General features: G+C 41.1%; 1 protein-coding gene across 2 annotated transcripts in view; it reads left to right on the forward strand.

Moving 5' to 3' along the window:
* The first annotated feature begins 123 nt into the window (after positions 1–123).
* The window catches only part of EPM2A (EPM2A glucan phosphatase, laforin), a 42,493-nt gene continuing 15,123 nt past the window's right edge, over positions 124–27,493 (forward strand). The window contains exons 1-2 of one of the 2 annotated variants that reach the window (XM_075499061.1): positions 124–427; positions 14,629–14,803. In XM_075499061.1, the coding sequence (XP_075355176.1) occupies positions 166–427; positions 14,629–14,803 (437 nt within the window). In that variant the 5' untranslated portion in view covers positions 124–165. Of the gene's footprint in view, positions 428–7,362; positions 8,608–14,628; positions 14,804–27,493 lie in introns of those variants that run through there. The other variant, XM_075499062.1, reaches the window with a different exon arrangement.

Below are 27,493 nucleotides of genomic sequence, written 5' to 3' on the forward strand. Positions count from 1 at the left end.
TGCCGCCGCGCAGACGGGGCACCCGGCGCCAGCAGGGGCGGGGGGCGGTGTCCCGCGCACGGCGCCCCGCCCCCGCCCCGGCGGAAGTGCGGGCCAGGCGCGGCCCCCTAGCGGCGGCGCGGCCCCAGGGAGGAGGCTCCCCTCAGACGGAGGCCGCTGCCCGCCATGCTCTTTCGTTTCGGCGTGGTGCTGCCGGCCCGGATGACGGAGGGCGGCGGCGTGCTGCTGGTGGCCGGCTCGCGGCCGGAGCTGGGCCAGTGGGACCCGCAGCGCGCCGTGCCCATGAAGCCGGCGCGGCCGACGGCCCCGCTGCCCGCCCGGGAGCCCGTGCTGTGGCTGGGGGAGGTGGTGCTGCCGGACGGGGAGGCCGCCAGCCCCTTCTGGTACAAGTTCCTCCGGCGACAGGGCGGCGACTTCCTCTGGGAAGGTAACGGACGGGCGCGCGGCGGCGGCGGCCCGCCCCGCTCCTCGCGCCGCCCCTTCGCGCCCCCCGGCGCTCGGGCTGCCCGGCCGTGCCCGCGCTCCCCGGGCCGCGCGCCGGCGGCTGGGCGGGGCCGCCGCCTCTGCCCCGCCCGCCCTGGCTGGAGGGAGGGGCGGGGCGCCGGCGCGCGGGGGCTGCCGTTGGCGGCCCGTGGGGGCCGCGCGCTCGGTCGTTGTGCCCTTGCCCTGCGGCTGGGGCGGCCGGGGGAGGCCGCCGGTGGGTAGGAGCGGTCAGCCGCCTGGGCGGTGGGCTGCGGTGAGGCTGGTGGGAGCGGGTCGGGCCCGGAGCCGCCCGGCCGGCCCTCAGCAGGCGCGGGGCCGCTGGGGCTCGGCCGGGAGGGGCGGCTCTGCGGGGGCAGCGCAGAGGTGGGAGCTTTTCTCGAGGGATCGCTTCCCGCGCTGGCGGCTCCGGCAGCTCCCCGTCTTGCCCGGGGGCCGGGAGGGGTGTCCCCATAAAACGGGCCATACCCTGAGCTTGATGCTGCCGGGTGTCGGCGGAGACGGCGTCGGCCGCCTCCTGCACACGGAAGGCTTGAATTACGCTTGCAGGTAGAACCTCCTAGGCTGTCGTGATATGACATGAGCACTCAGTAACAAAAACAGTTTTTAACCGTGTGATGGGGGAGAGTGAATGCAGAAGGAAGCTGCTCTTCTAGGTTGGTAAAGGTTCTTTGAAACAGTTTCATTATTTTTTTTCTTACTTTAGGCATCCATTGTCCTGATGTTTTTTTTCTTTCTTTCCCCAGAAGTAAAGAACTCAGAATTTCCTACTTAAGCGTTAAGGTGTGGTTTGTTACTTTATTTCAGTAAGCTGAAATGTCTTGATGGCGTTTTCAGGCTGGCAAATTTTACTATCGGAATTGCTGAGAAAAACAGGGAGAAGTTCTGTCACAGCTTTTCCAGTCTTCTTGCTGTTTCAGTAGTACTTCCACCATGATTTTCTCCTGTTCTGTGTTGTCAAACGTTGAATAACTTTAGTCAGTTCCCCTGTGCTGTTCTAGTATATTTAAGTATCTTAAATAAAAGAGAACCTCATACAATTGTATGCTGAGTGAAATAAAACTCTAAATATACCTCTTGTCACTGAGGAATAGATCTGACTTGGTGAAAGGAAAACAGATGATTAGGTAATTTGCGAGGGGTTTTTTTAACTTATAAAATAGTTTTATAAACTGTCTACTGACATACACATTGTAGAGCAGTTGCTCTTGACCCCTTTTAAGAATACATATCATACTTTTAAACTGCCATTCTGTCACATAGACTAAAACGTGCATGTCGTCATAACAGTTGCATTTCTTTTTTCTTCTTTATGCTAATAAAAGACTACATGTTAATAGTACATTCACAGAAGTTTACATCATGAAGTACTATTTACACCATGTAATAGTAATTTTTTCATTTAGCAGCTAAAATAAATAGTATATTCTGCCTGTTTTAACCATGTTTTTCTTTTGCAGAAATGCAGGAAAAGTGAATTTATGGAATAAAAATCTTTGCATCTGTCCAAGGAAGCAGAATTGGGTCTCTTTTGAAGGTGCCAAGTTGTACATAATATGCCAGTGATATTGGTATATAAAGAGGTCCTCACCACACAGAATATAGAAATAATAATAAAGTGTTCCAGTCTGTAGAGAATCTGCAACTGTAAGGTGATAGTTACTGTCTAGTTTGGAAGTAATGATATCTCAAGGTATTTGTCCATACCTGGGAGCACACTTAGTAAATGTAGTCTCTTGAGTAATAAATTTATTCTGTTTTGGCAGTAGTGCTACTGATGCAGTTTTAGCATTGACCTGTGTGGGATTTTGTTCTTGTCATTGTGAATGCTCAGCGGTTTGAGCTTATTGCTAGCTAGAGTGGTAGAAGACAAACAGGTATATTGTCCAAATACAGAGGGTTTTTTTAATTAGTCATTCATATCAACCATTTTTTCTAAGTTGTTATTTACCACAAAGAACTACATTTGCTTAAACCCTGCAATTTATTGTTCTTCATGTCTTGCGTGAAGGGAGCTTAAGGATGTTTTTCTATCCAATAATCAAGCAATATCTTGCAGTCTTTTTTTGTCATTTGTTTTAATGATTTTTTTTTCAACTGTAGATCAGTAAAAGTTTTGGCTGTCATCTGCTTATTCTTGTAAAAATCACAGGTTGAAAAGAACTACCTTTTAAAAAAAAAACAAAACTTTTTTTTGTGATAAGCAAATGCTGTGCTTTGGCTCTTTAGTATCCTGTGTGTTTAGAATCACAATGTGCTTTGGGAGACATTTAGCAGTTACAGAACATCTGCAATTTTGAAGACCTGGTCATGAGGGATAGAGAAAGGTGCAGAGTGATACTTGCTCTAAATTTATGAGTTGAGGCATTCATCTGTAACCAGAGAAACTCCTGTCCCATTATGGATGTCAGATGTTTACATATATTGGATGTGAAATAATGTGCCATTTTAAGAAAATTACTCCCAATTTTTTTAATAGTATACTTCATGTGAGAATTCCACTACTAATGCATAGTATTTTTATAATACTACAGTACATGTTCCATCATATGTTTTGAGTATAAATTTAGTTCATCCTTACAGCCATTCCAATGCAATCAGGAAACTGAAAGATAAAGTGAGGGTATTTGTTTCTGTGGGCTAGAAGAGTCAGAGTCACGGGCCAGTGTTCTGTGGCTTTTGGGTTCTGCCAAGTGGTCTGGTAGGAAGCCTTCAGGCAAGGCTTGGCCTGCGGGAGGGTTGCTGGCTTGTTGCTTGTGTCTGGAGGGAACTAGTTCCCCTCTCTAGGAAGGATGAGGTGGGAAAGGGGACTCTCTTGTGCTCCGGAAGGGTCAGATGCTTACCTCCGCTATTCCAGGGTGATGATCCCGCATCCAGGGCCTGTCACTTAAAGCCATTGGGCTCTTCTGGCTCAAATCACGTGATTTCTGTATGCGCTCTGGCCCAAGTGAAGTTTCTTCAGGGGTGGTACTTCGCTTACCTGCCGTGAGCTCAGCTGAAAGGCCTGTTATCCAGGAGAGTTTTAAACTGTGCTACAGTATCTGTGGAAAACATGTTGATTATGTTCGAGCTTTAGAACTTGGGAATAGGTTTACCCATTAGAAGAAATAAATGAATGTACATACCCTTTTTGTTTTTTCCAACTGCATCCTATGTGTCTTTGTGTGCTTTGTTTTTGATGTAGATTCTTCAGAACTGGGTTTATTGACGTCTCTTTCAGCTTGGAAAGTAAAAGTATGTTGTGCCTACTGTCAAAACTAAATAAATACAAGGTGAAACTTACGCTTGAATTTATTTTTGTGAATTTATGCTTGAACACTCATCTATGCCTTTTTTCCCCTTTACTCTGGTCTAAATAAACTGCAGGTATCATACAAGATACATGTTCCATAAAAGGACAGAGGAGTTATTAAGGGTATGCTCCAAACTGTGTTTTGAGATGATGGAATACAGTCTATTGACACCTTACGTTTTGACAAGGGGAAAAAATATGTATGAAAAGTAAAGCTTATATTCTAAAATGTTGATCCATTTTCACATAACTGTTAGTTTGATGTAGTTGGTGCTTGCTTGACAGATACAGTACTGCCAGTTGAAGCTGAAAAGCATGATCAACCTCCATTTTGGTAATCTGTACAGGTGAGCAGAGCCTTATTCCTTCCAAAGAAACCATTGCTACTTTTGGGGAGGGGGGAGGAGAGAAAAGGAGATGTCTTGTTTGCACTTAACCTGCTGCTGCTGTTGCCTGTGGTTTCTCGGGGGCCCAAAAGAAGTAGTACAACACAGTTCGATTTAGGAACGGTTAGGTTACACAGCCTGTGGCTTGCTATGTTGGCATTCCAACATTTCCAGTTCATGCGCCTGTGAGCTTGTTAGTTAGAGTTTAAGCCATCTGCTGGACAATGTACACTTCTGATGATAGTTCAAAAAGACTGGTACATTTATGGAGTAATAAAGGTTTTCATAATATGTAATATAATTAGTGAAAACATCAAGTAAAATTTACTCATAGCTTTCAAGGGTTGAGCACTTGATTGACTGAAAACGTTGGTGACAGTAAGGCACATTAAAATTTCATTTTTAAAGTGGCAGTGTGTTGAAATCTAAAACAATCTCACTTCTTGGCCTCAACCCTATGGAACAAAATGGGTATAATTTCTTAATTTAATGGAGGAGATTCTTTAAAAGCTGTACGGGAAGTTAATACCTAGTTGCCATTCGAGTTGGAGCGATTGGAACAGATTGTAAGAGATTGTAATCTACAGATCCCCAAGTTAGATAGCAGTTCTATTATTAAAAAAAAAGGAAAAAAAAAAAAACTGGAGAGGATAACATTTCTCTATACCTCTTTTAATGCAGATGTTTTATGTGGTGGTGTTCCCACTGGGTGTCGCCATTTCACCTGTGTATAGCCAGGGACTGCCTAGTTTCTTGCAGCTACTTGCACATTTCATCAGTATTTGGTGTAATCAGTTCTGCTTTTGAAAATAATCTAGGGCTTTACTTGCCTCCTCCGTCCCGTCTTGTTCTGAAGTAGGTAGTGACTAGAAAGGAACATAAAGTACAATTGGATGTTGATAGTTGAATAATTGTGCATAATATGCATTTTGTTTGTGCAAAGCTGTTGCTTCCTGGACAATGCTAGGTGCCTTAACACCTTTCAGATGTGTGGAAACTTTGTGAGCAAAAGTGGGTAACTTTGAAATCTACTACCCAATACCTCTTTAATGAATGAGAAACTTTTGTTTACAAAGTGCAAAGCTCCTAGTGTTTTGTTTTCAGCCACCTCAACACGTATACTTAGCGTGGATTATGGTATAATTGGTAGCAGGTTTTTCATTACTTCCTATCTGTATGTCAGCATTAACCGGCAGACTGCTGGAGATCAATAAAACAACAGAGAGTTGCCCATGAAACTGCAAAATTAGAAGAATAAAAATATGTACACATGCATTCCTCTGGTTTTGGCAGGTATGTGTCATTTCCTACCTGCAGGGATAATCAGGGGCCAGCTCTGACTGCTGTGCAAGCCCAACTAAAGCATTTGTGTTTATAATAGTAAAATTACAATACATGCATTGTTTATGGAAATACTTTATTTATCATTTTCCCCATCCCCCACTTCACTCCCTGCCCTCACTTCCAAGTGACAGCAGCATGCTCTATGGGTTGAGAATTTATTTTCAGTGGTGAGAAGCACTGAGAAGTGGTGAGTAAAGTAACTGGGATGATACTTTGGTTAAGATTTTGCCATGGTTACTATTTTGATGTAGCTTGTTTCCTGCCTATAGTTCAGTAGTCTTTTCTGGTATGGTAGAAAGTAGCAATCAGTAATACACAGTACAATGCCATAGAGAGTTTCGAAGCAGTTAGGAAGACTGTATTACATTATACAGTTTGTTGCTCTCAGCCATTATTCTATCATCTGCATTTCCTTTATTCTTATTTCCACCATCTGTCTCAGAAGAACCTCTTTTTCACATGAGCTGAATTCCCTTTTAGTTGCTTTTCTCTGGCTTAATCTATGTCATTAGACTGGGCATTTGGCTAAAAACTCTTAGTATGGTAGCAGCTCCCACTGAGAAACACCTGTGCCTAAGCGGACCTAGAGAGAGAAACAAAACACACGTTTTTGAAAGTTGCCTTTGAAAATTCTTATTTTCTCATCTCTGATTAAAAAGAAAAAAAGGCTTGTTGATTAACAGCATTAAGTGCTGAGGAGGGCTTTCTTGTAAACCATTTAGTTCTAATTCTGGCATAATTAAAAAAAATCTATAAAAAGAATACTCTTAGGAGTAGACTAATAGACTAAAAAATCTTGAATTCAACATAGATTTTAATAGATTTAAAACTTGTTTCCTTGGTTATATATATCAGCCCTACCAAATGAGAAGTTGAAACAATCTGCTTTAAGTCTGGTAGAAAATAAATATGTGGTGTATGATACAAATGGTCTTCTTTGATACCTCTTTTGGGCTGGCAAATGCAAGGAAACATTTCTGAAAATTAAACCAGTCATGAAGAAGGTGTTAGTGAACCAGGTGTGGCAAATTAACAATTTTGTCTTAGTAATATTAAATACTTAAGTAATACAAGAATTTCACCTACTGTTTTCAGAATCTAAAGGGAAGACAGTTTATTGACAGCAGAAAAAGTAGCATTAAACAGTAGAGTAAGTATATTTTTATTAAGCATACGAGTAAGGGCTGGTACATGACATACAGAATTAAAATGTGTTATTTGGTGCTATTCGTCAGAGGTGTAAAAACAAAGGGCAGCTATTCAGGGGCTTTACTGAGACTTTAGGAAGGTGGGACTCCAGTTTAAGAGCCTGTGGCAGACTCGGACTGCCAAAATACCTGACCTAGCTCAGTTCCAGTGAGGGGAATTCAGTCTCCCATCTCTCTGGTTTTTAACAATTGATAGCAGTTCAGCCTTGGTGGGATTGAGACAGGTCCTCTTTCAAGACATCAGAGATTCAATTTCATTCAGACAGGCAGCAGGGACACTTTCATGACAGAATCTAGTGTAAAGGGTAAGTAAATTTGAATATTGGAAGTGTAGTGATGGAAGTCCAATTAGAGTAATGGCTGGTAATGACACCATGCAGTAGCACATTCAGGTAACTGTGAGAATCAGGTCCAAAATAGGGCTTGAGGCTTTCCTTGTAATGTTGGTATGAAAGATAAGGAAGCTAGCAAGTACTTAATCTTTTAAATCCTTCATTTCGGAGACTTTTTTTCCCCCCATCTGTTTCCTTTAGTCCTGTTGTTCTATTACTATTTTTTAAAAAATCTTCTATTCCTCAACCCTTCCCCATTCCTCTGCCCCAGAGTGTTTATAATGCTTACGATGTTATTCAACTCTTCCAGGGGAATTTCTAAGCATAAACTCAAGATGTTTGTTTACCTTGTTAAAGGACCTCATTTAATATTTCAAATCTAATTACTTATATTTAAGCATACTTAAAATTTTGACTTGACATATGTAAAGCCTGCTGGTTCATGCAAAATGTGTGACAAAGATTAAAAAAGTAAGTCTTTGCTCTTACTGATTTGAAAGTAGGTGATCTGAAAATTGCCTGGCTGCTTGCTGTTTGGATTTGTTATTTGCCATTGAAGCTAATGTGCGTATCTGAGGTCATCTAAGTAGCCCTGTGGTTTTTCAAAGGTAGCAGTGAACTGAGAAACATGCTGACCTTGCTGGGGTTTGGAGATTTGGAAGTCGTATGCCTGTGGTTTAGGGTCTGGCTAAGGCAGGGATGAGATACACAGCACCTCTACAGCTGCTGCTGTGCCCTGGAGTTTCTACATACCTTCCCTCACACAGTAAAAACAAGAAAAAACTTCCAGCAAGGTATGCTTGGAAGCTGGTAGCTGGGAGAGCTGTGGTTGAGCAGTACACTAAGTGGCTTTGCTGCAGAGCTCTGCAGAGACAGTGGAAGAGGCAATCTTAACTTTTTCCATTCATTCATGGTTTTTTGTTCACCACACTTAATGGTGCTGAGAAATTTCATTGGCCTAGATTTTGCTCATTATCTTCTAGGATCAAGCTGATAATTTCACCAGTGTGACTCTTCCAGAACATTATGCAATCTGTTTGCAGTTGTCTGTGTCAAGATGAGCCTGTGCTGTTGGCAGGCTGTTGGATTATACTTTTTTCATCTCTGCAGTACAACTGTAATAACATAGTAACTGAAGGTTTTTCTTTGTATTCTGTTAGTGCATGTGGTTAGCTCAAATTTCAGAAGATCCTCTTCTGGTCCCTGCTTAATCTTTTCCAGTCCTTGATCTTTGGACATCTTTTGCTTACTTACTATATCTTCATCTGTTTTTCCTTTGTTTCATTCTTGTCTCCATCTTTTGCCAGTGCCATTTATCAGGTATGTAGAGATCTTTGATTTTAATCTTTTGTTTGGTTGTTTGTGCAGCTAGCCTCCTTCATATGCCACTTTGATCATCCTTCATATGCATTAAACCAGGAGCCATACGTGCAGTCATGCAGATTGTGAAAGAGCCCTCTGTGAGGCTTGAGCTGTAAGCGGGGCTGCTGGTTGCTTCTCTTTCCAGTAGTTCCCTACATCAGAGGATTCCACTGCGCAACCATCCACAGTAGAGAGAGCAACAGGTGGGTTGCAAAAGCAATGGAATTTTATAATTTAATGCCTAGAAACTTATTTTTAAGTTTCTCTTTCAGATAAGTATTTTTGCTGTGAAGAGTCGCAAAGATGGAATTTAAATAAAATTGTTCTGGACCTTATTGAAGGAAAGAGAGTGCTACCCTATCGGTTAAACTGGGACCTGTATCTTATAATAAACTCTTCCAAATTCCATTTGGATCCTTTGGATTCCACATGATCAATTAACAGGAGGATTGGTACTGTTCAGATATTTAACTTACCCTTTTTTATGGTTGAATTTGACATGTTTTCAAACGATTGTGTATTTGCCTCCCAAAAATAAATAATTAAACCAATGTTTTGCCACTTGGAACAATATGAATAAAAACAAGATGAAGAAAAATACTAATTTAGAGTGGTTTGAGCTGTGAAAAGTGTTTGTGTGTTGCCCTTTCTCAAAGGGCATTCGTGCTTGTTTTCTTTTCTGCAAAGATGAACAGGTGAGTGGAAAACAGATTTGATTTTCTTTGCTTTACTACTGGCTCTAGGAACAGAAAAGTTGAAATGCTGTTAAAATTCCCCTAAATCTTTGAGGCATCACAATGTTTCTCTGACTACAAAAAAATTTAAAATTTCACCCAAATAACTGTTTATTTCATATTAAAAATACCTGGAAACCTACCCAGTGGTCTGATGTTGTGTGCTGTGAGCAACGTGTAAAAAAAAAAACCCCAGCATTTGGTTCTGGGACTGGTGCTCTTGTTTTATGAACGCTGGCAAGGAGGCACACAGCTGCTGTGCCTGAGCAGGGCGTTTAAATGAGAGTTGTGATGAATTCCCACTCTGGAGACTGGTGGAGTCATGGGCGATTTGTTTAAAGTATCGTGAAGTCTTTGTACAACGTTTGGGTAAGCTTGGGGAGACTAGTCAGTGTAAGAGGACAGATGTATTTACATGAACAATTTATGCACCAAAGGCTTCCCTTTGGTGAGAATTTGCCTTGCAGCTCCCCTAGGGATTTTGCAGTATGCCCTTGCACTCAGCACTGGTATGCTTCAAGCTGTTTCCCTCCTCACACCCAGCTTGTAATAGGGATGCAAAATCCTCTGGCCGTTCAATCTCTGCATGAGTGGTATGTGCCTGGGACTGGCCGGTGGTGCACGCTTTGTTGCTGGTGAAGATGTGATGTGCACTTGTGGTCCTGGAAGCATGTTGGATTGCAGCAAATTAAATCCTGGATGTTCTCTGTACCATGCCAGGCGGTGATGTAGAGGCGCCCTGACAGACACGGTTGCCCAGCATGGTCAGGATAGCCTTCCCGGCTTGTAGGTAGGACCTTTCCGAGCTTCAGGTACAGAAACTAAACTTCAGCACTAGGCCTTCAGTTCTGGTAATTTACTTTGTGAAATGCTTTGCGCATTTGAGAAGTGAGTAATAAAGCTGAGTTTCTGTGGGGATGGGTTGCTGGGTCTGACTTCTTAGGAAGTCACTTAGAACATCCAAAGGTGCGATGGCCTTTCAGATAATGCAGATAACTGGGACCTGTGGGGGGAAAAAAGTGGAGTAGGAAGTTGATGTGGGTATGAGCAGCTTCAGTCATGAGCAGACATGTCCAGACTCTGCATACATGCAGTCTCATGGCACTTCTCTCTGGCCTCTATCTTTTCTCTCTGGTGCCTGAGCAGAAGGTAACAAATTAGGAAGGGCTGCAACACATTTCTGATGCACTGAGAAGAATTGGATTCTGCTGAGCTTGGTCCCACTGCCTTGATCAGGTGCTTTGTTTCCTCCCAGACTAACCAACCACACCCCACAAACAGCCCTGGACCAGAGAGAGAGCGAGGAAGCGGTGGTCTTTGATCTGTGGTTCTGCTGGTTGCTGCCGGGAACTAACACCCTGCCCAACTTGCTGTCCTGGGCATGGGAAAGTCCCCATGCTCCAGGGATCCAAATCCAGAAAGGACTTTGCTTGGCCTGTCGCGGCGAGGGAGGGGAGAGTTTCACTTTGTGTGCCAGATTTTTATCCTGCTTCTGACTCTGAAAGCTTTTTCATTCTTGGCACAAACTCTTCCTGTACTTGTGAGAAGTCTTGGGCCATCTCTTCTGAGTCTGACAGAGTCATGTAATTACCACAAAGGAGATGCAAGGAGCCTGCTTCCATCAGCAGAGATAAAGGGGCTAAGATAAGACTAAGGCATGTTTTGCCTGGAGGTACCTCACACCATGAGGCTGATGCACCTTGCTTCAGACAGAGGAAACTTCCTCATGAGGAAAGGTTTAAAAAGATAGGGGTGGAAAAGGAAGAACTGAGGATTATCCAGTTAATGATTTCTGCTCATCACCCAAGCTGTGCCCATTTTCCTAGCCGTAGGCATTCTGCAAATATATAACAGATCATGTAAGTGATGCTAATTGTTTTCTATTTAAAACGTGGTTTATGATCAGTTACCTTGAATGAAAGTTGGCTTCATTGGCTGACTTATTTTTGTATTAAATGACTCTGGAAGATAAAAGTTAAGAGAATTCAATCTTTAACCCTTTTATAGCAGCTCTAAATTATAGATGAGTTCTACAAGTACTCCTCCAAACTTGTCATCTGGCTCTACTTCTGAAACTGTTTCCTTGCATTGTTGTTTTATGGCGTCCAAAATATTATGGTTTTCCTGTGACAAACTGTGCTAGCAGAAGCATGGTGTCAACTGATACAACAATTTTCTCTTTTTTTGAGACTCATTTGTTAAATGCATCTTGTGAAGCAAACTGTGGCGAGAAGTGCTTGTATATCGCTTGAATATTGCCTGGGTAGTGAGATCCTGGTCGTTTGTGGTAATTGCCTTCTTTCATAACTCTTGCAAGGGGAATGGGGAATTCAGCTTCCTGAACAGCTCAATATGATCATACTGTTCTCTAAATTAGTATTTCTTGGAGATGGTAGCACTCTCTCCTTCCTATCTGAAATTATATCACTCTATTGATTGAATATATATTCAACAAATACATGAATATATATACACACATTAATATATATGTTGAATATATATGTTGAATGTATATTCATATACACTCAGTTGCACAGACATCATATTTCAGTAAGAGGGTTGTTAATTCATAGATTGGTATATAATGTAAGGAGTAGTAAAGAGCTGTGCGATTCTCATGAAAAATGTTATGAATGCAAGCTGTTATTGTTTACCTGAGTATTACAGCCAAAATGGAAACATACCTTTTGAGATTCTTGTTTGACTGTAGACCACAGCGGGAAGGTGAGGTTGAGTGGTGCAGAAAAATCAACAGTGATAAATAACAATTAGAGAAGGAAGCTTTTCAGAATGAGATTTGACAAAACCTGCTTGAGGGAACAAATTAAACAAACGTCTTGTGGCAATTTACTCTTGGCCCCGCTTTCGTGTGTGGTTGTAAGCTAGGTAAGGGAATGAATGATGGTGAAGGTGAAAAGGTTACAAGGCAAGGAGGTTACTGCCCTTTAAGAAGGCAGATGATAGAGAAGGAAGGAAAAAAGAGCCAAGAATTAAAACTGGAGGAGAAGGAGGATGGACAGTAAAACTGGCAGATATGACAGAAGTACATGCACCTCAAGCAGCTGGGGATGGGAAAGTAGGAAGCATGTAGTGATGCGATTGAGATCATGAAGACAAAGAAGAGTGAGGCTTTGTTGTCTTGTAGGACTGACTGGCACCTCGAGGAAAGAAGAAATTAAGCAGGAGCGAGCGGTCATAGATTGCGATTGCAAAAACTCACGCAGAAACCCTGGCGGGAGTTTCAGCACAGCAGTGAGCAGTGGAAGGGGCAGTCCTTGAAGGAGCCAGCGTGGGTACAAGGGTGCCTGCGTACAAGGAAGATAGGGCTGTGAGCAGCAAAAGAGCCAGCGATCCTGAGAACATGGTTCAAAACTGCCAGGGTGCAGGGAGGGCTGGTGCCCCGTGGGGGCTGGGGACTGCAGGGACGCCTCACGGGGCTGGCAGCCAGGAGCAGGCAGCCGGGGGCAGGGGGCAGTCCCAGCCCTGGGCATCGGGCACCTCCTTGGGGACGGGGCTGAGGCTGGGACAAGCCCTCTGCCCGTGGGTGGGGGGGTGGGGGTCAGGATCAGACGCGGCCTTGTGATGGCTGGGCAGGGCCATGGCGATGTGCATCGCTACAGGCAGTTATGAGAGGTAAAATGGGGAAGGCAAGATGCGTTATTTGTGGTTGTAAAGGTTTTGCTGAATACATGAAGTCAATTAAGTGTTATAAACATCCGTAGGTTTTGTTATGCTGTTGTATTTGTCGATGTATACCGCTGTCTTCAAATATTGTTTAAAAGTGGTAAGAATATGTAGACAATTAGAAATGTGAGGTAGAAATAGAATGGTAAGATTTGTAGGTTCAGGAGCGATGTCTTGATCTTGCTCACCTTTGTCTTACCATTGCATATGATGCATAATGGTTCAGCAATATAGAAAGAGAAAATAGTTTTCTGCATAGTATTTTCTTTTTCTTTTTGGTAAATAATAATATTTCACAATTAAGATAGAATGTGCTGTGTGTCATCTGGAAATAAGGAGATCGTTTGAGCTTTAGTATTAAATGTTAGTCTTATTCTGTAATCATTGCATTAATACATCTCCCAAAATATTCTTGCTCCAGCAAATTTCCCTAAATGTGGTGCTTGGAAGTTGATCATGCATTTACGTGCAGTGTGAAATTGAAGATATTCCTTCGGGCATAATTTTACTCAGAAATGTTCTAACATGATTAATAATGCATAAGTGTAACAGGCTTACATTAAAAGCAAACCATAGACTAGGTCACTTCTAATCTGCACAATAATTCCTACATGGCAGTTAGTATTACAATAAGTATGTAAAAATGAGGGGGGGACAATATACATGTACTGAATTTTTGGAGGCTAGCTAACCTTTTGTTTGACGACATGACCTGGTTCAATTCAAGTTGCTTACTCTGGCATGGTGTTAAAAATTGGTTTTCTGTACTAAAGCTCACACTATTGCTGTAAGAGAAGAAGAAGGGGTAATGGATATTAGATAGTGGAAAACCGTAAGAAAAATTTCTTACTTTGGACAAGGCCATTTTAGGTAATTGTGATTGCTCGGCATTGCAGATGTGACTGTTTCTCTCTGGGTCGCTTCGGGCAACCTTTACTGTGTATGAACAGACTCTGTAAGTGGGACATGTGCATCTGAAGAGTACAAAGCAATTGTTTGTTGGTTAGCAAACAAAAAAGACAGGTAGGATTTAATGAGCTCCTAGGCTAGGCGTCAGTGTGCGTCCTGTCCCAAGCAGGACGCCTGAAGAGTCTTTGCTGGCCAGGCAGCTGGGAATGAGGTGGAGGAGGACGACCCGTCACTTCTCCCTGAAACAGGTCGGGTTGCTGTCTGCTGCCTGCTTACTTTTCTTCTTCGGGGTTTGATGCCTTTCCACACTGGTGTTTTTCCTCTTGAATCCTTAAGCTGGTAACAATTCCAGTGTTACCAGTCCTACCTTTGTTTGCGGTTTTACTGTTCTGATCTTGCACGGCCGTAGTCTGTGCTTTCTCCGAGGTCTTTCTTGTAGCTTGGCAATTTCCTTAGAAGTAAGCACGGTGGGCACGGTGATGCTGCTGTGCCATGTCAGAGCTAGACCTCGGGCCACAGCAAGCTGAACCCCCCAGAGGGAGGTCACACAGCAGAAACGATAAACACTGATTTCACATACTATCAGACATCAGATGAGGAACTTAAATGAAATTAATTATTCTTGAAATTGTAACTGCCACGGTTGATGGTTTGGGAGTCTTATACAGCTTTAATGTTTTTAAAATAATTTGCAAAAATTGATTTTAATGCTGAACGTTTGCTTTGTGGCAGCGCTTCTGTTAGACCTATTTGAGGTGTTAATGTGTTATGAGAAATGCAGTCTGAACAGGCAGCAAACACCACTCCTTGCCTTAAATACTCAGTTCACATCTCCGACAAATCTTCTGGAAGATTTGCCGGATACACAGCCCGCAATTGTCCTTTCTTCTGTTCTAGGTAATGGGCCCCATCACGATCGAAGTTGTGTTTACAACCAGAGCAACATAGTAGATGGAGTTTACTGCCTCCCAATAGCACACTGGATTGAAGTCTCTGGACATACCGATGAGATGAAACATACAACTGACTTCTATTTTAATATTGCAGGACATCAAGCTATCCATTACTCCAGGTAAAAGAAAAGTGCAGGGCTTGGTTGGTGTCAGGTATTCAAACAGAAAATCTGTACCCATGTGATGTTAGCAAACTTTGAATGTGAAGTGGTGAATGGTAGTATGTATGGTAGTAAGTAAAGCTTAACAAAGTTTCAACACCTCTTTGGAATTAAATGTCACTTTTGGCAATAAAAAGGAGATATTCTGAGTTCAAGGATGCCTGCACAGGTATGTTAAGCTGCATCATGTCTGAAAATGACTATTGGTAATTTATGGATAAATTTATGAGGAACTGTCATTTTCAAGTGCTTGTCCACATACACATGTAAATATGCATGTATGTAATGTGTTTGGTTTGGGATTATTTTGCTGCAGAACATCATCTGGGGAAACAAAAAGAATATATTTCATCACGTGAACTTTAGGGCATCACGTTATCACTCATGCGTGGCAGCAACTGCAATTAGTGACAGCTGTTACAGATGACTTCTGCTTCTGTGTATGCAAGCCCTTCAAAAAAAAATGCTAAAACTTAGGGAAGTCTTAAAATGTTTGTACTTCCCTGGTGTTCAGTTGAGTCCAGCCGATTCCCATGGACTGTTTGGTCTAGAAGACCACTGTGAGCTTGGGTTCCTGTAACAGTATAGCTCATCTTTGAAGTACCGGGTTCAAGAAGTGCTGCTAGAACTGCTGCCGCTCTTTGAGGGAGCAGAAACTGAGAAGACCTCCAGACCTTGCACTGAAAGAGTCTGAAGTGCCTCTTTGCTGCCTCACCGGTGAAGCATCCTGGCCCGAATTAGGAGCCAGTAAGGCTTAAAGAGAAGATGGCACCCACCCTTTAGGGCTGCAGATAAAAGCACAGGTTGTGGTTAGAGCAGCAGCCTTAACGCTGGTGGTTAACAGAGTGGCACTGAGGAATTTGGGACCATTTGTAACTTTTTCCTCCTCTCCAATTGTGGATGTGGCAGCGAGTTTGTTGATTGATAATGATTGCCTGAATGCTGGTAGCCCTATGCCATGTGCAGCTGACGTTGGTTACAGTGCAGGAAATGATGCCAAAGGGATACGTATTTTTTTAAGAAGTCGAACCACCTCGTACTTTCATTAGGTCTTAGCATTGCTGTGTGTGCATTTCTCCATATCAGCTACTCCAGCCTCATAGTCTTGTCTCCTCTTTCTGCTTTTTTGTCTCCACCCTCACACAGTGTAGGAAGCAGAATTGTCTTTTTCTCATCAGAGTTGCAGAGTGTGAGGGAAAGATTTCCTTCTCTTGGTATCTTTTGGAATAGTATGGATTCATAAACATTGTTAAGCTTATGTAGGTATTTGTGTGGCTTGGTACCTTTTCCCTGAGACCCCCTCAAGCTATATAATACGCCTGACAGACTATACCGTTATCTGTATCGTAAGCATCCGTTTCCAACGTTCTATCAGAGAAAAGATCTTGTTTATTCCAAAGCACAGACTTGTCAATCCCAAATAATCTTCGCTTGGCAGAGGGTTTGTGAGAAAGAAGAACAGCTGTCAGAAAGCGAATATCTAAGCACCAAAGGTTAACTTATCTTCCTTTCCAGAGGCAGCAGTGATCCATTTAATACTGCCTTATCTGCATGACTATATGTTTCCAAAATTAGGTAAAAAGCTGCAGATTCCACTAAAGAATATTTGGAGAAAATTTTATGAGCTGTGTAGTCTTTTCCAGGTGAGGATCTCCTCCTCCATTCCCCTCTCACACATACATACCTTCATTGCAAGGCAACCTTATATGTACATCCTCAGGAAGTAGCTCTTATCTCATTTCTTTGAGCTATACTAAGTGAGCATACCCCATAACAGTCCTGTTGCATAATTATTTTTAATACTTTGAAGATATGCAGCCTTAAATGACTTTTTAATTATTAACAGTTGGGGGCAGATTCACCATTCTGCTGGTTATAACAAAGCAGCCCAAAAATACTGGCTAATTAAGATTTTTTTTTTTTTGGCAGAGCAGCTGAAAACCGGCAGAGCTGATGAAAATGCCTTTATTTTGTAATGGATTTATTGATTCAGAAGAGTACTATGGAGATTAATATCACCAAAAAGAAAAAAAAAAGAACAAACACAAAAAAACCCCCAAAACAGCAGCAAAGAGCCAGTCCCTCTGCCTGTACGGTTTAAAAGCTGAGTGTATGATCCGATCACAGTTATCCAGCTAAGGTTACTTTTTTTCATGCTGTAACGGAGGCAGCAGTACCACGGGGAGCTTAATGAGCACAAATTCTGTGTACTGTCACCAGCTGTAGGATCTTTATAGAATGGTGGTAGCTGGAAAGAAGTCGTTTATCAGTGAAAACTTTTGATGTAAGCCCCTTCTCTATGTTGCTCCACTTAATAGGATTGCCGTGTGCAAATTAGCTGGAGAGGAAAGTTTATCCCTGTCAAAATGGCCTCCCACATGAGCCCTCGGACTGATTTTACTTGTTGTCTGTCTAATCACAACAATTAGAAACAGTTGCTCTCAGCTTCACTACTACCTTGCTTCTTCATAAAACATGCGCTTAAACTTTAAATGGGCTGCAGCAGGATGAGAAGAACCTGCTTCCTGCTGTTGCCAAAGATCATTCTGAATCATGCTGAGGCTGATGGCAATGCTCTGAGGAATCAGATTTTTCTTGTTCAATATAGATGTATTTGCTCATAAATCAGTGAATTTATGTTTAAACTTATATTTAGAGAACTCACTTTGTGTCGGTCATTCAGGTTGGAGAGTATATGATGCATTTTTTGAGCATAGCAGGATTTGAATTAATTTTTTTAAAGTGTGAAGTGGAGCTTGCCTGCAGCTACAGAGTCGTGACTGATACCTCCATGGCATTAGTGTTCACTTGTTTTGGACATGTAATGACACATGTCACCGAAATCTGATTCAGGAAAAAATAACAGTCCCTTTCTCTTTTGTGTTAGATATTACTGCAATAAGATGCCTTCAAATTGCAGGAGAGTTCACTTAGGATACAGTAATTTTCCAAAGCAAATTAGAGTTATTGTAATCTTTTCTGGGAGAAGATGACTTCAGAAATTTTGTAAATCTGGGGCATGTTAGCTCTCTTTCGGTTCCATCTGTGAAAGGTGGAACTTCCTAATTCATAGGTGTTATATACCTTATTATTTATATAAAAGTCTCTGCAATTCTCAGAAGAAAGGCATTGCATAAGAGCAAGAGAGGGAATGACACCTGAAATTACAAAATCCTTAAATAATATGTTGGAGACAATGATGCTTGATGGCAGAATTAGGTGCTACGGGAATGAATATCAACGAGAGGAAAAGCCACCTAGTTACAGCTTTCTATTTTCAGACTAATTTTAGGTTCCCAAATCCACCCCTGGTAAGTAGTGAGTTCCCATAGTTTTTGCCTACTCATTCGAATATGATGCATGACCATCACCTCTTCATTTTAGGACATATACTTTGATGCCATCTGGTGTCTAATTTTTAATAATATGTGTTTCAAATTTACTGTCTTCATAACTGTAATTTTATTCATTGTGTGTGCTTTTTGTGGGTAATATCTCCTAAATCTGATGAAGAAAAATATTTTTTACATGCTTTGCAAAGAGAATGCAGCTAAACTGGATTCTGTGAATTCCTCAGACAACAATGGTAGCTAATCTCTAACTGAAGTATTGTTATGGCTGCTAAACATTTTAGAGGAAAATACACAATCAGCTTTGATTGTAAAAGAATGTAATGGGGGAGTCACTACATGAGAGTAGCTGTGGTTCCTGAAAACAATTTTTTGAGGGTACATTTTTTTGCACTTAAATATTAAGGCCATTAAATACTAATATTTCATGTTTAGGGAGTGAGTGGGATGCTCCTCTAACTGGATATAATCCAAAAAAATGGTAAACTTGACTAATGTGTTGCTATCATCAGTGTCTAGGTCCCTAATTTTTTCCATAAGACAAAATAAAGCAAAAGATAAAAGAAAATAAACCCTTTAAATAAACCTTTATAGGTTTATATATAGTTAAACCTTTAAATAAAGCTTTTAAAATGTTAAGTGGGGATCATCAGGAGAGTCACAGAAAATGTGCATTCCTGATTTGTACTAAAATGTTAATGTAGATAGGTGAGTGGATGAGGAATGATCCAGGGCAAAATCCAAATGCTTCTTGTTTACCTTCTTGAGGCGCTAAAGCAGTATTCTGCCGATGAGCACTGAGTTTTCTTTTGTCTGTAGTAATTCTCCTGTGAAGAAAATGAGCATTTACTTGATTGACATGCATCTTTAATTGGGGTGGAAAACAAGAATCTGGTTGGGTATGTTTTTGCCTGAGGATCACTGGAGAAGGGAAATAATGTAACTTCTGTTAACTTATTTTGGTCATACAAGGCACAGTTATTGCTATTTGAATCTTAGAACACTGCTGTGATTGATGAACTTAAAGATATACTTGAAGACATCTGTGGTAGGACTCGGCTTGAGATTAAGACCACTAAATCCGTATGTCTATATGCAGCAATTCAACTCACTGGCGACTAGATATCTGCTTTAGAGTGAATTGAAGAATTGAATTGGTCTCCAAACTCCACTGACGATGGTGATGAGATCTCTATTGATTTATAATGCGACTTTAAACATCCTGTCTGGTTGCTTGCATGTTGATGTCTAGTGTCATTTGAGATGCTCTAGAGTTTACTGTCTGGCCTCCAGCTGCTGCATTGCAGGAACGTGGTTTCTTATAGCTCTTTGGCCATATCTGTGAGCCCCATCCAGATGTTCCAGATGCTATAAGATGTCTCAGATGTCAGTGGGAAGCTGTCCTTAGGCAATGCATTGAGCATTGCTGTGCCTGAAGACACCTGTTTGTAGATAACCACAGCCAGGTGTCTTCATCTTGATCTTGAATCCCATCCCTAGCCTATATTAATTAATAATGTCCATCTTGGTTCAATATGAAGTCAGAATTACCTTTGAATTATGTGACTAGAAAAAATACAAGAGAGAGTGCTGTTATTTATTTTTACTCCTTGTCGTGGTTTAGCCCCAGTCAGCAATTAAGCACCACACAGCCGCTCGCTCACCCTCCCCCCCCGCCTCGGTGGGATGGGGGAGGGAATTGGAAGAGCAAAAGTAAGAAAACTCGTGGGTTGAGATAAGAACAGTTTAATAATTGGAAAAAAAAATTGTAATGAAAAGGAAAACAACAAGAGAGCGACAGAGGAACAAAACCCGGAAAAAACCCCCAAGTGATACAACCGCTCACCACCCACCGACCGACGCCCAACCCGTCCCCGAGCAGCGACCGCTGCCCCCCAGCCAACTCCCCCAGTTTCTATACTGAGCATGACACCATATGGTATGGAATAGCCCTTTGGCCAGTGTGGATCAGCTGCCCTGGCTGTGCCCCCTCCCAGCTTCTTGTGCACCTGGCAGAGCAGGGAAAGCTGAAAAGTCCTTGACCAGTGTAAACACCACTTAGCAACAACTAAAACATCAGTGTGTTATCAATATTATTCTCATACTGAAATCCAAAACACAGCACTATACCAGCTACTAGGAAGAAAATTAACTCTATCCCAGCCGAAACCAGGACATCTTTAACTTCTCTTCTGACTTACTGGTTTTAATTCATTCACAAAATAAAATAGCCCTCTGTTTTAAGTGTAATTCTGAAGTAATTTTTTAGTTACTGAATTATAAAAAAAACTTTAAAGAGGAAGCTGGCGCAAAAACCCCCTAGAGTGCATTGAACTATACTACTGTAGTAGAAAGCTGAACTGATACTTTATGCCTACATTATGAATTAATAGAAGAGGTGATGATGTCTACGGAGATTACCATAATTAACATTAAAAGCTCAGAGCTAGCTGTCCCCTGTGCCTAAAGAATACTTGTGGTAACAATATTAGAGAAAAGAATAAGAAATAATGAGCTCTGGAACAGAAGTCTTCGATTGTATTCTAGTAAAATAATCCTCATTGAAAATACTTAACATCAATAGGAATTTGGCCTTTGATTTCAGTACTTGGGGCTCTAACTGTAAAGTTATCTGGCCATTTTATACATTAAATAATGAAAATATTCTAAGCCAAATTTTGTGATATGTTTATCCTATAAACTAGGTCATTTGACCACTCATTTGAATTTTACTATACTGAGCTCAGTATATATAGTCTTAAATTAGTCTAAATTAGAGCCATTGTTTACTTACTAATGGGAATAATCTTTTATAGAATGGCTTAAATATTAATTCTATTTTCGTGTCCTTTGTATATCTTCATTTTTTTCTATATTGCTCTCAACTGGAGCTGTGAAATGCTTTTGCTAGTCTCAGCTGTGAAGAAAATGGGTTTCAAACCAGTGCAAGAAGTGATTTTTAAGTGTTTTTTTTATTTAAGTTCTTGAAAATTAAGAGTGAGTGTGAGGGAACAGGAGCAAAAGTGGGAAGACAAACACATTATGAGGTCAGAATTTTATCCATTTTCAAAGTCCTTATTTGTTTACATTTCTTTAATTTGGATGTATTGGGTAACAAATGCATTTTTCTTCCACATTTGTTGCTCATCCAAACAAAAAGTTTCTCCTTTCATGAACTCCCCACACTGCATCCTCCCTAACAATGGCTAAAGACTTGAAAACTGATGCTGCTTTTCCAAATTTTGTGATTTTGCGTGGGCAGGATGGCACCTGGCTGGGATAACCGAAGCCAGGCTATCAGAGAGTTAGCTACAAATCTGAGGCCCGTGAATTGTGCACAGGACCATAGTTAGGGTGTGCCCAGCGGTGCAGTCACAAACCGTGGTACTGTTGTAATACTGTGGATGAACTGGATCGAGGGAACTCACTTTTAAGTCATTTTGTTTTTCTGTTGGCAAATGGCTGTTGTCAGCACAGCTCTGGTTCCCTCACCGTGACCCATCACCTGAACACTAGAAAGAAGCTTGAAATGGGAACTCCCGGACCTCAGCTACTCATTTCTAATCGCATATCTTGTGTGTGCCATAGTAACAAGCAAAATCTGGCATTAGAACGGGTGATGTAAATTTTGCCAGAAGAAAAAAATCACAGTGCTTTCATCTAAAAGATTTTTGCATGACTGTCATCAGTGTTTGAATTCCCAGTATTACTTCTATTGGTGTCTGGTCTGTTAAATCTGATGAACGGTGGCTAGCCAGCATGCTGCCAGGTTTGTTGTGTACTGCAGTGGCTGTGGGACACAAAATATTGTCTAGACACTGGGATGACACTGTTGAAGTAATGGCTGATGAATGGTAAATTATCTCTGTAAATATGATAAAATTGGGGGCAGGAATGATTTTGGCAGCAAACGGGACTGAAAACTAGCAAACTTGTGAACTATTAATATTTTTATGTCAGCGATTTTTCAAATGGCAGGCATCATTAATATTCACCAGCTTTTCTGAGTGTTTTCTCCTCTCTCTATAAAGCCACAATGTATGTTGTCAGCATTATTGATAAATTAGTAATTTTGAACAGTTCATAAATAGCATAACATTTTATAAGTGATTTAATGTGGAATTTTACATTGCTTTAGGTTATAGAGCAATTAGAATAATTCTTGATAGCAAATAAGGGCAAATCACACTGATATGTGGATTTCGCTTTTGATCAAAACCAGTGTATTTCTAATGAAACACAGAATATTTTAACCATTCAGAAATTACCGAATCCCCCAGAGTAATGCCTAGCACTCATCTGTACTAGAAAGAAAAGGCTTCCATGGCACCTTCATTATGTCTTGTTTGCCTTTGTTATACTCCACATGAGGGAAAGCAGGGTTGTGAAGTTCTTTCCATTCCTTATCCCTGCAAAGAAAGAGAAAGGAAATCTTTTGGCTGTTACACATCTGAAAAAGTTTTGGTTTTTTTTTCCCTAATCACTGTCTGAATCATACTCTGGAGTAATGTCAAAGCCTTTCAGACTGCCATGTGGCTTAGCCAAGGAAGAACCAGTTGGCTTCCCTAAACTTTGATGGCTAGGGAAGTGGTATGGGTATGCATTAGCTTCCTGATAGTATTGCTAAAAACCCTAAACAGTAATGCCCCCTCGGCAAAAGAGAGCTTTTGCAGCAACAAAGCTCTTAATGTACTTTCATCTCAGAAGTTAATATCATTTTGTCTGTCGCAGGGCTGGGCTGGGCTTTTTGAGCTCTGTGCAGTGCCACTGCTGGGCTGTCAGCCTGTGCGTGCCAGCAGGAGGAGGAAGGGGACCGCAGCAAGAGTCCTGGTGCTCCTAACACCGCGTCGGCACAAAGCTCTGCAGGGCGGCAATTATTAGATGTGTCATTCCTCCGGAAACCAAATAATTTATATGTATAAATTGAGCATGGCTCAATGTGCTTCTAGTCAGCTCAGTGAATTTGGCAAATTTAAAAATTTTTTTAAAAATAATTTTCAAAACCGGGTAGGAAATCCATAGCCGAGTTGGACCAAGTGTTGTGAGATGGCAGAGGGAGAGAAAGCTGCAAGGACCGGCTGCTGCTTCGTGGAAGCAACTGGCTTTTATTCACATACCAGGAGCTTGTGGCTTGCAAGGTGCTTTAGAAGAAAACCTGAAATGAGGGTTCAACTCAAAAGAGCTAGTAATTTAGCCAAGTAACTTCTAAACAGGGACTGGGCAACAGGACGCAACGAGCTAAAGGGGAGCTCAGCATGCCCTCTGGATAGGCTTGTGAGTTTTATCTGGACTTTTTTTGAAAGTTTCTTTAGCATTCTGCCGTTCATATGTGTCATTTGGAATGGGCATTTGATTGAGAATTATTTATTTAGAGGGGTGATTGTTCAGGAATGAGTATTTCGTTAATAAAATGGCAGCAAGCAGAGACTGGCTGTTGATGGCAAGATGAACACCTTTCATCAGCTGGCTGGTAATGGGTAATATTTGCTTAAAACCACTGTTTTCTTTAAAATGGATCTTCTCATAGGTGTGTTGCTGCACAAAATTATTTCCTTACTTCTTAAGGAAAACTTACAGTTCTGTGTCATTCTGGGAGCAAAAACCAGAAGGAAGACTGGGAACCCTCCATGAAAAAACCTTGAGGAGTAAACGTACTTATTTGTTCTGTTTTGCTCTGTGGGATATAACAGACAAATGTTGATAGTCTAGTAAATATGAATTTTATGTGGGGTATCACTGTTAGGGAGCAAAAACTATTGTCGCTTCTGATTTCGCTGTTTTACTGTGCTTCCCTGTCCCTTGTCTATATTTCTTCTGGAGGTCTTCAGCCCTTTTTCCTGCCTCTCTACTCTTTAAAATTCAGGCTGTCAGTGAGAGAGTAAAGTTCTGTCTCCATTGGAAAGCAATTTGCCGGCATTGCTGGCTGTGAACTAAATTGACTGAGATTGTGAAATCCTGGGCAATTCAGCTCACAGCCAGGATGACAGGGAAGGGGCAGCATTGCTCTTTCACCAAAGATTATGTTCCAGTTGTCTCGCAGATATTTATTTCCTGTTAGCTTTTACATGCCTTTATTAGGTGCCCTGTAATCGCTGTCACTTCTTAATATAGTTTGTCTAAAGATAGCAGAAGCTCTTTTTCAAAAGCAGAGATTGTGTACTCAACCTTATTGCTACTTAGTGTACCAGCAGGGAGCAAATTCAGATATTTGGTTGGTATCAGAAGAACTTTGCTAAGAAAACTCCAAAGTTTACAACTGGTGAAACTGTTGAACCAGGGACTTGTGTTTGTAGGGTAGGCCCACTCTGCCTACCCTTCCCGTGGCTTTTCGCAGGCACAACTCCTACAGCAGGTTAGCCCAACCAGCCTGCAGCTGACTTACAAAAAAAAAAAAAGCCTCAAAATGAGAGAGTTTTCAGTCCCCAAATGTGAAAGGTGACAGCATCAGATAGTTTATTACCACCAGCTGTTTTGGTGTTTGTTTGCTCAGTGTATACTGTATTTCTGAAACAGGTAACCTGTAAGTCAGAAAATCTGAAATAAACGCTGCATAGTAGTTTCAACTCAAATGAAATGGGGAAAGCGTAAAAGATACTTCATTTAAAACCGTAGAAAGCTGAAGCTGTTAAGTTATGAATTCTACCTCTATCTTCAATAATTTTTATAAATGCTGAGAGGTATAAATGCAAGTTTTCATGCTTAAATACTCTAGATATTTGCAAGATAATTTTTAAAAAGTTCCTCCATATAAAAATATGGAGAATCCTATTTAAAAGACAAAAAAATTACTTATTAGAAAGGAAACTCGAATGTAGCTCTAGTTTCTTTGAAGTTTGTCTCAGAAACATAAGTATTTTATTTCCTAAGAGTAAATAGAGATTATCAAATTGCTTCTGTATTTTCCTGTATATAATTTTCTCTCTGCACGAAAAAACAAAAAGCAAAGAACAGAACTGTGTTTGTCTTCCCAGGGAACATATTAAAAGGCTGAACTGAAAATCTCCTGTTCCCTCCTTTAATGCTTGTACTTTGAGAAATTTAATTTCAGGGAGTCAGGTACATAATCCCTGCTATTGTTCAGATGTTTAATGTATGTCCTCTTGTGAACTATGATAAAAATTGAGTCAAATATCATAGATGTTGCCAAGTTATAAGAAATATGGATTTCCTCTTTATTGGTTCAATAGACACCATGAGTAAGTTTAAATGAAATGTCTTTATTCTTTGATGTGAAAAACCTAATAATAGAGAAGGTGATTTTAAGCATGCAAGAAGAGGAAAAAGGGGAAACATGCATTTCAGTTTTAACACAGAAACAAGAAAATGTAGAATATAAATAAGATCAATAATGAAGAAGAACCTTCCTTCCTGCCTGCCTGCCTTCCCTTCCCTCCCTCTAATTTAAAGTAATTGAGTGGAGAGCAGCAGGAATAGGATGGATGGTAGCATTCATGCAGGAAGTCCATTCATCAGCCGTGGGCCAGCAGCAAGACTCTCCATGGCTCTGTCTTTCCGTTCAGGGGCTGGATGCTAGGCTCTAGTATATATGTGTGGATGTTGGTGGGCTTCTAAGAGCCTTTTTTTTAAATTATTTTTTTAGTTTCTCTAGCTTCTCCAGGACTGCCTTTTCAAAACTCTTCAGAACAGTTATATCCAGTGCCTTCACTTTCCCAAGGTGAAGGTCTGATGAGGAAGATACGCAGCTGCCCTAATAAAATAATTTCTTTAGTGTTCCCTCTTTCTGCAGTCCAGCTGCCAGCTTGAAGGGTTGGCTGTGTGCAGACCATTCCTAAACACAGCATTAACTACTGCTTTCACTACAGAAGACTGAATTTCTCAGCTTCCTGTAATACTGAGTTGCTTCGATCTGGTGAGATGAAAGAAGGAAAAAGGTTCTGTAATATATTTGCGGTCTAGGTAATAAGGCTATCCAGTATGAGTAATGTTTTACAAATTCACAAAGTCAAGCTTCAGCTGAGAATGCATACACATTTACATAAACTTTAGTAAGGGTAGATCACTTTAATACATTTGTTCAAATGCCTGCAATTTCAATTTCCAAGCAGGTGAAATGGCATTGCTAGGAAAAGAAAGAAATCTCACAAAATATGGCAGTTTAAAAAAATAAACAACCCTTGGTAATTCTTGTCAATCTTTGGGCTCCAGTAAAACCTGCAGCATTGCTGGTTCATAAAACTTAAGTCAAATGATTTTTTTCCCTTTTGACATCCAAGACTTCTTCAAGAGATCCCACTATACTTTGCAGTTTTGTGTTAAGAAGACTTACAGAGGTCCTTCTGGGACCTCTCAGTAGCTCCATTACAGTCTCACCCTCAACCTTTGAGGTTGACAACTCATCCGCCAGGGTTATTAATTTTATGTTTATAATCTAGTAACCAGATATGTTACCTAAATTGAAGTTTTCTGACAATTTTATTACGGTAGCCCCATGCAGCTGTTGTCCCTTTGATTTGACTTTGTTGTGGGAACACATTATTTTAGATATTTATGTAGCTGACTGTGGTGACGCATTGATTCAGTTTTTCTCAATATTTCTAAGTTGTTGTCCCCCAGCCTGTGGTACTCTAGAATGTGTCTGTCCCTCTTTAAAATTAATATAAATGAACTGATGCGGGTTTAGAAATTCTGGATAGTGGAACGAACACAGATACAGAGCCCGTCAAGACTGTTGAATTTGGATTGGTACCACAAGGGATGGATGTGCTTCTTCCTCTGACTGTTGCAGTTTGTGGGGATTCCAGTATTCTGTACATGTGCATATGCTGCCAAGTGGATGACAAGGCCACCTTTCAATAAACTGTGCTTTGCAGTTATGTAATTTTCATGAACATGTGCTGTTTCTGAAGCATTGGAAAGCATTTCTGTTGGATCTGGAATGCTGCATTTTGAAAAGTGGATTTATCTTTTATTATTTTTGCAGTCTAGATTTCTAAGCAGCTGCTAATAAGTAAACTCTGAAAGAAGATAAAAGATATTTTTACCAACGATTCCTGAAACTTCTCGGGCACTAACTTAAAGTTCATGTGTAGCGTTTTAAGTCAATTTTGTTAAGATGCTTTAACTTAAAGGTGCCAGCAGTGGCATCATTCCCATTGCTAAGCATTAATGTTAGAAATTCTCATTCCTAATGCCGAGAGATTCGTGGCTCATTACGATCTGGCTTAGTTTAGCAGCCTGTTGTTCTTGTGTTTCCGAGTATTTGTTCTAATGCAAAACAAATGGGAATGTTGGCAACCTAACGGAGACATATGTAGGAAGTAACCATTGGCAACCATGG

This window comes from Mycteria americana, chromosome 3 (genome assembly GCF_035582795.1).
Source record: "Mycteria americana isolate JAX WOST 10 ecotype Jacksonville Zoo and Gardens chromosome 3, USCA_MyAme_1.0, whole genome shotgun sequence".
NCBI lineage: Eukaryota > Metazoa > Chordata > Aves > Ciconiiformes > Ciconiidae > Mycteria > Mycteria americana.